This window comes from Branchiostoma belcheri, unplaced genomic scaffold (genome assembly GCF_001625305.1).
Source record: "Branchiostoma belcheri isolate BF01 breed outbred unplaced genomic scaffold, Haploidv18h27 scaffold18, whole genome shotgun sequence".
In the NCBI taxonomy this organism is placed as follows: Eukaryota; Metazoa; Chordata; class Leptocardii; order Amphioxiformes; family Branchiostomatidae; genus Branchiostoma; species Branchiostoma belcheri.
Genome location: NW_017803268.1, coordinates 879,151 through 896,688, shown reverse-complemented (window position 1 = coordinate 896,688; position 17,538 = coordinate 879,151). Strand labels below are relative to the sequence as shown.

The following is a 17,538-nucleotide window of genomic DNA, read 5'->3' as shown; positions in this document are numbered from 1 at the left end:
TCTTACTGCTTTCGATTGAGTGTTTTTACCAATATTTCTATAACCCTTTGTCATGAAAATGTATACAATTTTGTATTCAGTGAGGAGCTAGTTTGGATTTAACTTTGAATGTTGGTGGACGATTTCCTAAAATCGTCAATGCATGAATGATGCAGAATTGGCAAAGACCACTGTTGACTTATACGAGACTGCATACAGTTTTGTGATGGCGAAATCATGTAGCTTCTTTGGATTGAAGGTTGAATATAAGTAACTGCATGCAGTTTTCAATTGAGGAATCAAGAGGTATCTACGTTGGGTTGAAGGTTTTTGGTCGTTTTTTTTATTTTAATGTATTATGTATCAATGATGGGTATTGTCACTTTTAAACATTTTTTTCTTGCATTTACATTTATTACAATTAGAAGATCAGTTGAAGCAAGCAGAAAATAGTTTGAGCAGGCGGGCATGAAAAGTAAATAAAATAAAATAAAAAATAAAAATAAAAAATGATATGAGAAAAACTTTCATGTGTAGACCATTGAGAAACCAAAATTTCTATCATAGCAGTTCAAAAATTCCATTATCATTTTTCATGAGATTTGTTACCATTCAACTCATATATTTTCATCTTCAACAGTGTACTCAATTCATAAAGATGGACTTTATGAAAATCTAATTTTTGTCTCTTACCTATTATATCTATATTCATTGCAAAAAGTAGCAGTAAATGTTTAGTCGTTCATGTAGTAAGAGAAGCCTGATATAGTGACAAAGTGGAAAATGATTACCTATTGTTTTCTTTTTGAAAATCTTAGAAAAAAATGAACATCAAATAAATAAGTAAATTTCCAAACGTGCAGAAAGGCAATAGCCAAAAGATAAATAAGCACAATTCAAATGCAAAAGCTTTTCGAGAAAAGGCCAATCTTATTTAGAATACGATTAAACTTTTGAATTTGATTTTAAATACGATTTAACGTTTTTATAAGCTCTTGATGAAATGTATTTGATGACAAAACTTAATGACATAATGAACGGAAAGAAATTCACAACCTCATTGATTTAACTGTATAATTGGGCATATTAAAAGATACAACAGTACAATACATTGTTTGAATACCCATATCATTGTTTTATTGAAAGGCAATAAAAAGTAGTCAATTAAAGATGTGTGCGTTTCATTTATTTATCTATTACATGATAAATAAAGGTTATTTTTATTGCATTGAAAGTTATTACTAGGACAACAAAGTGAACCAGTCTAATAACAAGGATTTGTATAAAATTGTTTTATTATTACATCCCAAGAACATATACTAACTTAAGTGACAAAATCGGTTATTTGGAAAATGTAACTTACTAATAAACTAACAAGAGACTAAAAACCTCAATAACCAATTGTTGACTTAACCCGTTAACTAAATAATAAACCAGATAGTTCAAGTTCCATCCTATATTATATAGCTACAACCCATTAGCACCATCAAAACAGTCCTGTCCAAATTTTACTATAGATATAATTAGGATCCTTTTGTCCGAAGCAAACACCCGACAACAATATATATCCGGTATCTTAGTGCAGATTCGTAACAGAAATTCAAACGTTATAAAATGGATTAAATGATTCCATCACGTATACACCTTCTCGTAAAAAAAATCTCACGGGATATGTTGAAAGGTCTAATACATAAGAGCCGGCCTAAATTTGGTGCAAATCGTTCCTAATCTGTTTCATTATAACCGTGTATGCTCTTTAGAAACCTGGGAAACCGAGTTTCTTTCCATTTTAGAGCTATAGGACGATATCTAGCAATAGAGAATGCGCTCGAGGGTGAATCTAGTCTCCACCAGACTCCTTTGCAGGCTGAATAAATAGTAGAAATCGGTCTAAAATGATTGTAACTGACTAGGGGAGTTAGCCAGCCATAGAGAGTCCAATGCTTGCACGAAAATTGGACCATCTATGGCCGGCTAACTCCCCTAGCCAGTTAGTTACATTCCTTTTCATTCAGATTGCGAAGGAGTCTGGTAGAGACTATGTGAATTCCGTGACCTCATGATTAGACCTGGATCCCTAATGATTAGACCTGACCGGGAGGCGGAGGCGGCTGCAGCTGGCTTCTGCTCGCCATACTTTTCCCTCCGGTCTCCACAAACTCCATGATGTAGGCAGTGGCCGCAGTCGCTCCTTGCTGTAAATCGGAGTGAAGGTTTAGGGTTAGTTGTCATGTTAGGCCATGTTGATTTGATGACGTCCTCTGGGAACCTCAAAACTGATGCGAAAGTGCCAATAAAAAGTTTGACAAAAACGTTGCCTTCATTATGAAATATATGTGGTCATGAAGACTGAACAAATGACTTAACACACAGAGCATGGTATGGCGAATAATAGACTCTTCATTTTCATTTCTTCATATTTTTTTTATATTCTTTTCCTTCGGCATTCTACGACATTAGTATCGTATTCAAGGCAACGCCTTTGGTAATAGCCCCCTATAGCGCTGTTTGGGCATACTTGTCTGTATCGTCAGCCAAAACGAATAGATAGATTTATTAAATAAATAATTACAGTAGGTCTACATTCTAAAACAGATAAAAATAAAATATCACTTACAGTCATGATAAACTCCATATCCGTTGGAGCCATGTCGAAGTCCATGGTAGAGAGGTAGTCCACGTCTACTGCGATACATCGGTCTATGTCCTTCTCCTGAACAAATACATATTTATTAGCATTTAGTTGAAGGCCAAATATTAACATCTTGTCTCAATCATGATGTTTATGACCTAGGGAGAAGAGATGCTGTTATCAATTGATTCTTGTAACCCGTAACCTTAGAGTGACATTTGGGTCACATCTATATCTTGAAGTGGTTTTTGGATCTTGTTTAACCAATAAGTAAATAATCTGCTAGGGGGACCAAACACACACCACTTATTCCTTACAGGAAAAGCTATCTGTCACCAAAAGGTCAAGACCATAGCATGTTCAGGACAAAAGATACAAAACCGGATGCTCTGTTGCAGTACCAAGGTCTGCTACAAGAAAGCCCATATTTGACCTTGACCCTTGTCCTCCTAAGATCTACCAACATACCAAACATCATCACATTCCATCAAGGCCTTCTTAAGTTATGCTGACCACAAAGTTGCGGAAACACACACAGACACACAGATACGCCAAAACAACCATTTTTTTCATGGAGGTAATAAGACACATAAGGCATAAGATAAGAAATCACTAGGCGCTTACAGAAATCTGGTTCTTGCTGCCGACAAAGTCCATGAGAGTACCGTAGTACTGCCCGGCCGACTCGACAGATCTCGTTCCCAGAACCCTTCTCTTGGCCACCTGCAGAGGTGCGTAGTTCTCGTACATGTTCAGCACCCTGTCCACAGTCAGCTGTTGAAGAAGAAAAAAACATGCGGTTAAAATAACTTTAGTTATAGTCTAGTTGACTATGATTAAATGAAGCAAGTCTATAATTAGAATGAGCGTATATCTGAAATCAAGATACAATTTTATTGTTAGTTACAATCTAAATGGTGTAAAGCGTCATCATTTATTGGGTACTAGTATTGCCTTGGAATCATACATATTCGTACTTTTTCGCAGTTTGTGGGGGGACTTTTTCGCAGTTTGTGGGGGGACCATTTTGACCTCCAATTCGATCTACCTGTCAGTCTGCGGTTACACCACCCCCCTTCATGTCATGATCACGATGCCACATTTATTATACGCCCGTAGTATGCACTCTATTAAGGGCAACTAAAAGTAGATGATAGGTAGTATATATTATTGTTGTAATGTATAGATTCCTAGCACTTAGCATTAGAATATAGCGTTCCAGTATGCAATACTCATGTTGTTGTTTTTTTACCATGTTTTGATTACTGCATTATGCTCTTGTTCTTTTAGCCTATCTGGGCAAGAACATGCAATAAAGATTCATACCATATCATATTCATATAACCATAAGTACACAAGCAAAGAAACAGGCCAGAACAACGCACCACAAACAAAACCTCAATACACGAAGGCAATGATACACTTTGACTGTGGTGAAATGATTACGATGAACATGTACCTTTCCGTTGACATCAAGAAACAACGCCTGGAATGCCGCTTCTTTGCTCGGTGCCTGCATGGCCTTAACGTCCTCTTCGGTTGCGATCTGAAAAAAAGAGAAAATTTTGAGTTACTACAGAATTCCTTCATCAAGTTTTTGAAGGGTAAGAATACTAACCTGCAAGTTTTCGATGGCTATCAGTCCATCTTGTTCACGGAGTGGCCTAGCTAGTGCCTAGTCTCGCGAGAGCACGAGACTAGGCCGGAGACTGAACAAGATGATATCCATCGAAAACTTGGAGGTTAGTATTCTTATCCTTCAAAAACTTGTCACTGATGAAATATAGAATTCTCTAGTAACTATATCTATACGTGACAAATGAATTTGTTCAATGAGTATCTTCAAAATATGCGGAAAATATATGTCATACTTTATAATTATACGAATACGTTGCGGTATACGTGTACTGTATATACATGTATATGAAAAGAGAACGGAAGCTTGGAATGGATAACTCTTTTATAACAGGAACAGTGGTTGAAACTGATGATACAACATAATACGTATTTGCTTATGAATTACAATGCTTCAGTACAGTAAACATTGTAACAGACCTGGAAAAATTGCTCCCTTGCTTCTTGAATTGTGATTCTGGATTCCTTCGGCGGCGGCGCCCCGGTCCCTACCACAAATGGTACAATTGGTCGTTCCTCCTGGAAAATATACACAAAGAAAAACACTTCAAAACATACTCCAACCTCTTCATTTGCAATGTACAGCCAAGTATTTCTTTCCTTTTATATGTGATGTTGCCACCAAATCAAAACCTTTCGTACAACGATTGAAACTTGTACTTTTCAATGACAGTGGATGTTGTAATAGCTTGCATTAAACTTAGCACAATATAGGTATCATTTCTTGTTTAACAAGGTGATGTGAAAATTTCAAAATATAGAAATCTTCTTTTTTGGGGGGAGAGGTCGCCTTTTTTGCGCGATCGCGTTAGATTTGGAGTCTGCGGAGGATGTCATCCGCATTTGCAGTGGTCTTATTCACGAGTTTCACATCCCCAGAATTCATTGCGAAAACAGGGGTCTAAACGTCATTTGCATAGGACAAGACGTTAAACAGCTTGCTACTTGTTGTCAGATTCGACCCATGGTAATTTAATGTTGAGCATAAAATACCCCAACACCTCAAAACATAGTGAAAAAGTCACCAGGATCATTCCGATGCCTTCCTGTCCTATGCAAATGAGGTTTAAACCCCTGTTTTCGCAATGCATTCTGGGTATTGGAAACTCGTGAATGAGTGAAGTGAGAAGGCAAGGGTCAGTGTTCGACTTACAGGAATCTCAATAGTGCCTCCGTCCAGGTTATCCATGACGTCAGGACCGGCAATCCGTTCGATCAGGGTCCTCATCCGGTCGTCTACCAGGGTCTCGAACGACTTGATCCCGGCATCCCTTGCGGTCCGCTGCTGGCTGTACTGCTCGGCAAATTTTCTGTAAAGATGCAGAATTTATTTATCAGTCGTTATTCAGAATTAATATCGTCATGTCAATGTGTGTTTGTTTGTTTGTTTGTTTGTTTGTTTATTAGAATCTCCATTAGCGTTTTGTTCCTTTACACTTTTCTTCCTGGAGTAATCAAATAATCAAATAAAATATAAATAACAAAAACTTATACAATTGATATATGGAAAATATGCGCTACATGCGTGTTACATGGGAAAATTTATATTCGAAATTTACATTCAACATATACATTCAAAATTACTAGACAAGTATTTAATTATTACTTCAATACGTTTATTGCACGTTAGTAACATAAAGTTGACTTAGTGTTAAAATTAATACTTTTAGTACCTGGCCTTCTCCGTGTCAGGTCTTTGCTTTATGAAGCTGGGGTCTTTCTGCATCAGCCACGTCAGCCTTGCCTGGAACTGATCCTGGTAAACTTCCCGGTCTGAGTTGGAAAACTGAAAAAAAAAGCAGCGGTAAACTTCAGTTCCAAATAGAGTGGCACAGGAAATGAGAAGCGTGTGGCACTTTTACTTGTGTTACAATTGATGTTTCTACAAAAGCGTTAAACAAAAACGTTCCGTAGTGCAGTTACCGCGATCTCCCAAGAATCCAAACAGAGACATCTGATAGCTTTTTTTCTTGAAAATACCCTTACCACACCATGCAACTATGCAAAGAAACAGACCAACGCAACATTCTAATCTTTGAACTTACGATAAGAATGCCGAGAGTTTTGTTGAACCGTTGCGGGTCCTCGTTCTCGAAGCGTTCCCATCTGTACTCGGGGTAGAACACCCTGCGCAGGTGGTCTTGGTCGTCGTCGGTCTCCGACAGGGCATTCAGCCGCTTGTAGAACGTGTCCTTCTTGTCCATGGACAGGTACCAACCTAAAATACAGTACATTCAAGACAGACATTATTATTCGATCACAAAATCCATTGACTGTTCTGACTCATAATTTTACATACAACAAGAATCTAATAATGCTTTTAATGGTGGGGGGGGCACGATGGCATGAATATAATGACGATGTGTCACGTACATTGGACTAAAACTAATAATGTTAGGTGAGAACAGGAGCGCTATAGACATGTGTACAGTGAAATATTTACTATCTTTTAAACCGTGCAAAAATGTAGTAAAGCTCCTAACTGGTGAAAAAACTAAGAGCTTCCCTTTTCAATTATTAAAGACTAAGAAAAAATATTGAAAACTTTTATTTGTATACGTATTAAATATCTACCATCAAATGCGTAGAGTGGGAAGTTAGCCGCCAGTCCACCATCGATGTAGGTGAAAAGTCCCTCCAGTTGATACGGCTGGAACACCACTGAAATAAGAAAAAAATGTTTTGTTGATTTCTTTGCAAATTGCATGTACATGTACTGGTGTCAAAGACGTAAACATGATACCAATCTACTAAGTACAGTATAAAATGTATAATTTGTCAACTTCAAAATGAAGCAATGAGAACTAGTTTTATCCACTCGAATGCACGAGTGTATACAAGAAAATGATCAACCAAAAAATGATCAACCAAAAACACATGAAACAAGATTGCATATCTTACCAGGGATTGACATGGACATGCGCACCGCCTCCCGGACCCTGAGAACGGGGGTAGTCTTGACGTGGAAGTATGACTCCCGGTTGTAGTTCATGTTGTAGGCTACAATACACAGCTCCTTGCCCAGAACATGGTAGATCTAGGGACAAAGGTCAGAGTTTACTAGATACCTTTGACCCAGTGTTGACGTCACACTACAAGAAGCCACGTGACAAGTCTCACTGGGTCAGTCTACTGAGGAAGACCAGAGTGACTGGTCGAAAGCTCTAGGTGAGAAAACTCTTTTGTGTTGGATCTTAAGTTTTAACTTAAAACACTTTGTAAGTTCAGATTAAAGACTAGCTTTTTTGGTATACAACACATATATTTAATTTTCATTGCAAACTGATGTCTAAGGGCTAACTGACATTTAAGAATGAAATCAAATAAATCATATTGAATTTATGTGGTGAAATTGAATGTTTTGTATTACTTTATTTTCATCTACTGTTAGTACATGTACATTAGTTTTGAAATAATTTATAAAACATTTGTTTTGAAATAATTGATATGTAAGATATTTTGTTTTACCTGGTCAAATGTGACGTCTTTATCCAAAGGCAGGCCTCGTTTCTTCAAGTGTCTGTCCAAGATGTCTCCGAACCACTCCAAGAACTTTTCTCCCGGGCATGCGCCCCTAGCTCTCAAGACGTCATAAAGTCGGCCGAAACTCCCCATGCCGGGAATCCAGCTGGACTTGGTCCAACGGGTATCTGGGAAAACCGGAAATGACGTCATTTACAGGGTACCAATGGCTTATGGGTATGAAAATTACCCTGCTGTGTATGGTATGTAAAAGAAAGTTTCATATGGCTAAATACCTGTCGAATAACTGAAATACAAATAGAACGCAACAGCGAACCAAAATCAACGTGTAACAAACAGAAAACAACGAAAAACAAGGAAAGTCAAAATGAAAGGCCTATTTTATGTTGCTTCTCGTTGCTTTCAGATATATTTTTATGTTTACCGAAGTACAACAAATTGTTTTGCTACGTTTCCTCTTCTTCTCTAAACAGTCACCTCAATGACCTGAACCGGACTCTGTTACCATGGTAGCTAGTGTTGGGTTACATCATGTTGCAATTTAATAGCAGGAGGGATTTAGACTCCTGTTACCATATATATATATGAATGTGTTTGAGTAAGAATTAACAGATCGGACCATATGCGAAGGTAAACATTATGCATTTGCTTTGCAAATGTTACCTTTCAAGTTAATGTTTTTTTTTTATATTCTTGCGTTTTATTACATAAATGTACTAGTCTACTTACCAAGCACGACTTCCAGTAAGTTCTGTGCGCTCAGCTCCTCCAACATCTCTTGTGACGTAAGCCCGATGGCGAGCAGGGCGGCAGTGATTGCGCCTGCGCTTGTCCCGGCGAACCGTTTGATCTGAGGCATGATCCCGGCATCCTCTAGGACCTGGGGTGGGAGGGGGGCAGAAGCAAGAGTTTCGGTTAGTGCGTTTTATTTGTTTGCTTGTTTGTCTGTGTGCTTGTTTGTCTGTGTGCCAACGTTTCTTCGCTGTTTATATTGTCTGCTGCTTATTGTCTTGAAATAAAATACGAAATATTTTGAAGGCGCATACTAGGTATAGACATAAAAGCAACCTGGTCTTCCATAGTTTGTACAAAACTGGTGTGGCACGCCTAAAGATGCTATTCAAACGAACAGAGATCCCTAGGTAGTCTCATAACTACACACCACGCCACACCGAAACTGAATACATACTCTTCTGACGAAGACAAGTAAAAGACATGAACTTCGAAATTGGTGTTTTTGTCTTCTTGTGTCACCCAGTGTTCCTTTTTGGATACCTTGAAGACCGCTTGTCCAAGAAGACCAAATTCTATAGTTCCCCACGGTGGTCTTCTTATACAAGTTGTACTGTACCTTTATTTAGCATCGTGTTGGATTGCATGCAATGTAACCACTTAGATATTTCTACACACAGCATACTTTGTATTTCCTTATAGATTCCTTATACAATGTATACACAGTGGTCATCACATCTTTATTACTGTTTCTGAGATACTCACCTTGCAAGTCCCAATGTAGGCGATTCCTTTTGCTCCTCCTCCTTCCAACACCAGGTTCTCGAAGGGAAACACCTTGTCTGAGAACTTGTCCCCGATGGTGGTGGGGAGTTTGGGGGGAGGTGGTTTAGACTCTTCCTGTCCCATGACTGCAGATATCACCCTGTTGCAAGCTTTGGTAGATACAGGTCGTCTTACCTAAAAAAAAGTCATATATAAAACATAGTTAAAAAAGATCAAAGATCTCATATCCTCGTTGAATATTTAGATGGTTTGTAAATTTCTAGATTTATTCATGATCGTGAATTTGTCTATCTGTTGTTTTCAAATTTTTACATTTGTTTATTCCTAAAAAAAACAAAATACATAGTACACAGGAAATTTCAAGGTTTGTTGTGCAACAGTAGCATCGGAAACAATGTATTGCAAATAACTCTCAATAACTATAAACTATAATCTACTAGCGTAGTACTACTAATTTCATCATTTAATACATGTACATCTTATGATGGAATACTACATTTCACATTGCTATGATAGTATGACACTGTTTCCCTTTTGTATAGCATTATGTATATATTGACCTATATGAACCTTCTCTGGGACCTTTGACCCAAATTATTGTCAGTGTCTAATGTGAAAAATGCCACGCGATTTAACACACAAACACACACACCGAAAACTAAACATCTGTGTACTGAGGTAAAGATATCAAACGTATAGACGATGTTCAAATCCTACAGATCATGTGTGTGAAAATATAAAGAAAAGGTTTCGGAATTTCGTAGTTTTACCTTTGTTATAAATTTAAATGAAACAAATCCTGACAACTCACAAGAGGTAGAATTGATGAGAGAAAATTGATGAAGATTTGAATGACAATAGGTAAGCTGTGTCCCTTGAGAAAAAAAGGTTTAGCTCTGCATTCGATCCAGGGCAAAACAATGAGTGGTTGACAGGGTGGTTTGACCGGTTTTTGTCGCAAGCAACGTTTTGTACTAAATACTGTAGCATTTTACAATAGCACTGTAGCATCTGTTTTTAAATCTACAAAAAAGCATCACGATTTTACTTTTTTTCGACGACTTTAAGGGTATTAAGAGAAACCATCATAAAATGATTAGTGATTATGGCTTTGAGCAAGCTTTAGTAACACATAAGGCCACTCAGTTAAGTACTGGTTTGTAAATGGGCCACCTTTAGAAAAAGGCATTATAGGTATAACGCCAAAGGCGCTATGATTACAAAGCTTACTAAAAAGAAGGGTTATTCCACAGTTTAAACAACAGAGGGAACTCTCAGAACATTTACTGTCCTCAATTAGGTAAACGCAAATACTTTGGTAACTTAAAACCACGAAAGGAATGCAGTAGAAATGCCAACAGATTATCTGAAAAGGTTTAGTCGGGACATCAGATAAACAAACACCTGTTATACAGATCGCTAAGTAGAGCATTAGTACACAGTACTACAAAGTAAACAATCCAACATTCTCTGAGCGAGACAAAAAAAATTACAGTCGTTTTTAAGAAAAACAAGAACTGGGTTTCATCTTCGTTATCAAGTGATCGTACACAAAGAGACTATAATTAAAGTATCGTGTGATGGTGGAACATTGCGTAAGGCTATCCCTGGCCTAGATTTTTCACACTTACATTTTTGCTGACCACGGCAAGTTCAAGCATGCGCTTGGACACATTTACATAACGCCTGATCATCATTCTGAAGCCACTAGAAAGAGTTAGAAATATCTTTGTTTAGATTGGTCCCCTTATTCATTATTCTGGGGAGTCCCCCTGAGTTTAACTTGCCATAGTAACAACCAGTACTAGTACTTACTGCCAAATCGACCTAAATTTAGCCTCCATAGCATGCCAAAAACTGGGGGGGGGGGGGGTCTCCAGGGTCTTTGGGAGCTTTTATGTGCTATTTTCTGATTGCATATAGACAACATAGCCGCCCTGGTTCAATTACCCCCATTTTTTTAGAACTGGGCTAATCAGAAAACAGCCGAAGACAACCAAACCCCAGTTCTATGAGCCTGCTACGGAGGCTAACCTAAAAAAAGTTGGGGCTGGCTTGGAATAGGTTTTATACAGGTTCACAACAAAACCTTTCAAGATATTCTTCTTCTATATATCATAACTTTACCTGCTACGAAGATTCAACAAGTCAAACAATAGTTGTGATAGTTTTCAGAACCTTCCCCCGAACACCAGCCGACTAAGTTGGCGATAGGGCCACGTCTATCTTTCTATACGAATCGAATTTGAGTGAAATTTGACTGAAATTTGACTGCCAACCACACACAACCTTCTCCCAAACACAAGCCAACTATGGCCGAACCTTCCCTCTGCACCACAAAGTTTTAAATATCCTGAAACAGTCGGCTGGCGCAGCCGAACAGTAGCCGACCAAGTGACCGAACTCCAGCTGACCCAACCACCTTGCTCCCGACCTACTCCTAACCATGGTTGGGGGGAGTTCGGCTTGTGTTCGGGAGGCCATATTCGGCTATGCATACACAGTGGCTTTACTGTTAGAATAAGTTACAAGAACAACAAAAAAGTCTTACCTTTCACACTAGCAGTGCAGTCTTCCGTCTAGAAGAAAGCAGGTGTCTCGCAGCTTAAATACTTGTGCTCTTGTTGTCTACCGTCCAGAACTGGAGCATGAAAACAAACCACGAATGTCCCGGATGTTGAGTCTTCAGCCAATCAGAGACATGGCACCTGATTTTACATTGTTCAGGTGTAAATTACACGAAACTTGGCTTCAGAAATCAGATTGTCTGCATGTTTTTTTTCTATTCAGCTGATTGAAGAACTTTATAATCGCGTTTTACATTTGTGTAGGTTGGGAGTTGTCTTGCAATTCTATAGATCTAGTAGGGATTTAGACCTATTTGAAGGACTCAGAACACAGTATTTTGCCTGTGGGGATTTGCTACTCTCCAAGCAGAGGTTTGGGTTTGGGCTTATTTTTGGTGTGTTTTTAGGCTTTTTTATCGGGGTTTCTTCTTTCACTGGAATCTTTTTTCACACGAAAAAGCCACAAAACACGCAAAATATAAGCCCAAACCCAAACCCTGCTTGTAGTAGGGATTTGCATGGTTATGAGAGGTGACTGACATCGACGCTGTTAAAATTCCAGTAGGGCGCACCAAAGATATATTTGTTATATTATAAGTGTAGGGTCTATAAGATAATTCAAAACAAAACAGAATTGCTTTTAATCTTGCATTGGCATTTGAGGCTCCTTTTTAAACGACACATTGCGGAGGTAAACTAAAGTGCATCCTTCTCATAACTTGAAATGACGGTTTTCGCGGAAAATGAAGAAAAAATCACATTCAAATCATACAGTCTCGCAACCGATATTCTATCATTTCTGAACCGAACAGTGAAGTTTATACATGGTTGCCTCACACATAAAACTTATCAAGAGTTTGGTCCGTATTTTACATACGGGGTCACCATAGACCCCCGGGGTCTCACATAATTACTGTGTCCTGCGAGCTTACACAGAAAGGTAGTAATTATTGGGGGAGTGGCTGACGTAACATTTACTCAACAAAAGAAACAGGTGGTCATTTTGAAAGGTTAGCGTCATAAATCAAGCATATTTACCTGTAATATTAAACAAGTGTTTGGTAGAGGTCGAACAAGAGGAACTATAAATGAAGTGAGAACAAAAATTGCACGAAAAACAGCAGAAATCTCCGTCTACGAGAGACACTCAGCAATGGATGAAGGAGAAAAGACGCCAACATATCTTAAGCTTGTTTTGTTGAACTTTAACCATGTCTCTACTTGGATTGAGTTCATACCTTCATTTGAAACTTCATATGAGAAAATGACATCTAGTGGAATATATATGTACTGCCGCCATGCATACGGCTTCGAGACACAATGTTGCATTGTGCTGAAAGTGAAGCATACGATATATTGTAGAAAAATTTACCACTTAATATAAACTTTCCTTCTCCTTGGCCTATCTTCCAACCACACAAGTAATTAACTTTCTTTCTATATATATAATGGTTTTGAAAAAAAAGTCTTTTTTCACAACCTAAAATCTAAGTGTATGAATTCCAGATGTCCAATAATATAGTTAGATATTTGGAGAAAATCGAGGGAAAATGTATGTGTATCAGCGTACCATACGCTGAAAACAGGAAATCAATCAACTCAGAAAAAACAGTAGATAGTAAGATAGGTAGTATATTATAAAAAGGGATGAACTTTCATTATAATTTCAGAAAAAAAATCTCTTCGTGGTGTTTGATATTTCTCTATACGTTGCATGTACAATATAAGCCCAGTATTGTAGTGGTTATATAGACCGGATATACCACCGGAAATGGATCTTTTCTGAACTTTATGGATCTTTATGTGTGAGCAGATGTTTCCGGTATTAGTGCGCATGCCCCAAAGTGCGAGTTATAAGACATAACCTTGAAAATTTCACAGTATCTTTCTAGTTACGTTGTTATTTCTTAAATATAAAAATAAAGTTTCCTTCTTCCATTTTAATTGTTGTTCTTGACAATAGTACATGTAGATCAATAGATGGCTATGTAAAAAAATTAGGTACAATTTTTTTGGTGTTAACGGTTTTTGCAGTATTTTTTTTGTAAAACTGCCCACCTGAGCTACATATCAATGTGTATCATTGATCTTCTACGATTTTTCTTATCATTTATATTTCTTTGACTTATTATTTATTACCGTTCCTATCACAATGCTCATCTATCCAAATAAACTGTTATTCTATAAGACGGGTTCATACATGCTTAGATGATACCAGATTGTAATATGATTTTGGAGAAAAATAGCACGAGAAACGCTTGTATTTAAGATATACGTTTATTATTATATTATTATCATATCATAACATATGTACTCTCATCAATGATGCGTTTGGGGATAGAAAGAGATCATTGACATAATGACCACTTCTTCATCACAATAATGACCACCTGCTCCTCTCGTGCAAACGAGTATCCCACTTCCGGCACACGCTCCTGTGATTTCCGGTTTTTGATGGGGGAAATAAAATACGTTTCTGGTAACGTAATTTTGTCGTTATCTTTTCGTCTTAAAAAGCGGTGTACAAATAGGTAGTGTTTACATTTCATTTCTACTAAAAGCTTACCATTAAATAAAAAGACTGAAATATTAAAGATTAAAAGAAGTTTTCTTACGTACATACCCTTTTTAAAAGAATATAAGAAGTTAAATAAAACCATTTAACTGTTGGCCTGTGGTGGTAATACTATGTATATTTCTATCACTTTGCATACTAGTATATGAAAGGAAAATACAGGTATCTGACTGAATATCGAGAGGCAGTAGTATTTTCTTTAGCTTTGCCATCTTGCAAACGCTGTTGATTTCCCTCTTTTTGTTCCTTTCCTTGCGTATTTCCTGATATCACGTGGCCCTTTGACATGTAGGGATCCCTACAAAGACTCGCTGGAAGGGAAAGAGTTAGATTTAATTCCCTTTGAGGAAGCAAGGCTTTTGAGAGCTCTGTTGAGATTCTTTTTATCATACGCAACACACGCGGCGTAACACTTTTATACGCTCAGAATGGACGTCAACATCTTTACCCCTTCAGCTAACAATTTATTAACTAAAGCTTCGGCATTTCCAAACGTGCCATGTTTCGGAAATTACGAAAACACGGCGTTTCAGACGCAATATTACCAGCACCATCCTCAAATGGCGCATTTGGAAGAGTTGGTACAAAACAGCGGGTCGATGCGGAGTGTTCTCGGGGGTAAGGCGCTGGGCAAGCCGAAGGAACCACTCATGGTCGCCCGGCGAAATGCACGGGAGCGGCGCCGGGTCCAACAAGTCAACGACGGCTTTCTACGCCTCCGAAGTCTGGTCCCTATGGCGCCGAAGGGCAAGAAGTTATCCAAGGTGAAGACGCTACGAGCGGCGATTGAGTACATCGAGAAGCTCCAGGGAATCCTACGGGGGTCGGATGATGGAAGAGCCGAGGACAAGGTTAGCCCCTCACCGGTGGAGTCGTCGGTTGCAGACGAGGAAGAGACTGAGGAAGAAGAGGTGGATCTAGACTGGTTACCGCTTCATGTTGTCTCGGTAAGTTCTTTAATTTCTTATATATATATTACCTTAAGTAGAAACGCCTTAGAAGTTCATCTGAGTTGTTAAAAAATACAGTGCTAAACTTGATTTATTTTATATATATGTACCTCATGCGTTGGACTAAAGTTTAGCATAGTACTATAATAATTAAAGATTCATTGTAAAACTTTGACATGGGTTTTGACACGTTTTCAAATGGAAAATATTTTACCATTACTAAAAGATATATACATTTACAGGCATATATAAGTAGGTAACGTTAGCTTTATGTTCGATTTCAGAAGGAGGAGGACGATTTCTTGGATGAGCTTCTTGGATCTGAGATTATTTCAGATGTTTAATAAACGACGTCATTCGTACACTTATTGTATAAGTACATCAATGTTGTGTAAATGCACTACCCGTGCCTATGCAGCTATCTGTTTTGTACCGCCATTTAAAAAGCCCACCGCAACGTAACGCTGACGTGAAATATGTATTTTTACCAAATATCTATGAAATGAAATTAATTGTGTCGACATCACAAGAGAAAGCTGTTGTAAATATTGTAATACTATGCTATGTTCAATATGCTCAATACAATTGATTTATTCATTACATACATGTAGTTAGAATAAAGTTTGTAGCTCATTGAAGTCCTTTTATCATACTCATATTTGTCTAATTTCATTATGAATTAGTTATGTTGTGTCTGGAAATATTTGTGTGTGCATGAAGCCGTAAAAAATCCTTTTCAAGTTACTCTGCATTTTCCACTCACGAGCGCCACTCGCGGTTACCAACGGTACTGCAGATTTGGCGATCAAAGTCACGATGTTTCCGTCACTGCAGTTCTATTGGCCGCACGTAGAGGGCGTTCTCATGATATCATGCCAAAGATGGGTTACCTTGCCGTTAATAGATTAATATCCTGTAGTTTTTAGTCTTCGTAATCCGTAGGCAGCCTCCCCAAAAATCAACGTAATTAGTAATACTAGTAGAAAATTAGCCGCAAAGCGTAAATTCGTTATCAGCCATGAGACTTTAACGTAATTCGGAATCGGCGATGAAAAGTTTACGTTCACTGAGTAATACGATTGCACTTTATTCCGTAAAATTGTACAGTATAATAATACGATTGTACTGTATTCCGTAAAATTGCACTGTATTCCGTAAAATTGCACTGTATTCTGTAAAATTGCACTGTATTCCGAAAAATTGCACTGTATATATATTCCGTAAAATTGCACTGTATTCCGTAAAATTGCACTGTATTCTGTAAAATTGCACTGTATTCCGAAAAATTGCACTGTATATATATTCCGTAAAATTGCACTGTATTCCGTAAAATTGCACTGTATTCCGTAAAATTGCACTGTAAACTCTGGCACCCTATGCTTGGAGCTGACGTCCTCCTGTATCCTGACACCGGGCGGTGCCTGTGTGTATACCCGGCTACACTTCACGCCTTGTTCCCGCGGGCCGACCAAATTGGCCGTTACCTCGGTAAACACCCCTGGAGAGCACGCGACTCAAACCTTCAAGGGTTCGAGCCACAATAAACACGGCCCTCCACTGAAGGTGTGTGTTAGTCTCCCAAACAATCGGCCGGGAGATATTTTATATACCTGATCTAGACATGGAAACGGTCTGGCGATTTGGAGTTGATTGAGAAATGGCTTCGCCAGTGGACAGGAAAATGGCGAAGTAGAAGGTGGTGGTATGCCTGAACAGTCAGTAAGGCCTTAAATGCTGTGTTTCTTGTTTCCCGACCGACCCTAGAAAAACTGCCGACCCTAGCCTTTTTTTGGTGTAGACCCCTGCAAGGGACATGAATTTGCTTGAGCTGATCGACCCTTTCTAGCTCCATGATCTGACACCTGAGTGATGAAACGTTGTACAATCAGTTTTCTAACATTGACATATATATAAGTGAATATAAGTGTTCTCATGCAAGTTTTACTTTGTTACACTATCTATCTATCTATCTATCTATCTATCTATCTGTCTGTCCGTCCGTCCGTCCGTCCGTCCGTCCGTCCATCCATCCATCCATCCATCCATCCATCCATCCATCCATCCATCCATCCATCTATCTATCTATCTATCTATCTATCTATCTCTATCTATCTCTATCTATCTATCTCTCTATCTATCTCTCTATCTATCTATCTCTATCTCTATCTATCTATCTATCTATCTTTTTGTCTAGCTATC

The 17,538-nt window shown here is 38.3% G+C and overlaps 2 protein-coding genes across 3 annotated transcripts; one reads left to right on the top strand and one right to left on the bottom strand.

Moving 5' to 3' along the window:
- Positions 1-1,988: 1,988 nt before the first annotated feature.
- On the bottom strand, positions 1,989-11,914 carry LOC109467439. 2 transcript variants are annotated; one of them, XM_019765419.1, is made up of 15 exons: positions 11,799-11,913; positions 10,879-10,954; positions 9,227-9,421; positions 8,459-8,609; positions 7,715-7,896; positions 7,148-7,283; positions 6,821-6,907; positions 6,292-6,464; positions 5,920-6,032; positions 5,400-5,556; positions 4,667-4,765; positions 4,071-4,157; positions 3,236-3,385; positions 2,597-2,692; positions 1,989-2,174 (listed from the first exon to the last, which is right to left on the bottom strand). In XM_019765419.1, exons 2-15 carry the CDS (start codon positions 10,942-10,944, stop codon positions 2,064-2,066), a joined length of 1,803 nt encoding a protein of 600 aa, XP_019620978.1. In that variant the 5' UTR covers positions 10,945-10,954; positions 11,799-11,913; the 3' UTR covers positions 1,989-2,063. The 2 variants fall into 2 exon arrangements, with proteins under 2 accessions (XP_019620978.1, XP_019620979.1); XM_019765420.1 differs by lacking the exon at positions 10,879-10,954 and having other exon boundaries at positions 11,799-11,914.
- A 3,074-nt stretch (positions 11,915-14,988) lies between these two features.
- LOC109467290 (achaete-scute homolog 1b-like) lies at positions 14,989-15,683 on the top strand. The gene is made up of 2 exons (XM_019765234.1): positions 14,989-15,336; positions 15,624-15,683. Exons 1-2 carry the CDS (start codon positions 14,989-14,991, stop codon positions 15,681-15,683), a joined length of 408 nt encoding a protein of 135 aa, XP_019620793.1.
- Positions 15,684-17,538: the final 1,855 nt, after the last annotated feature.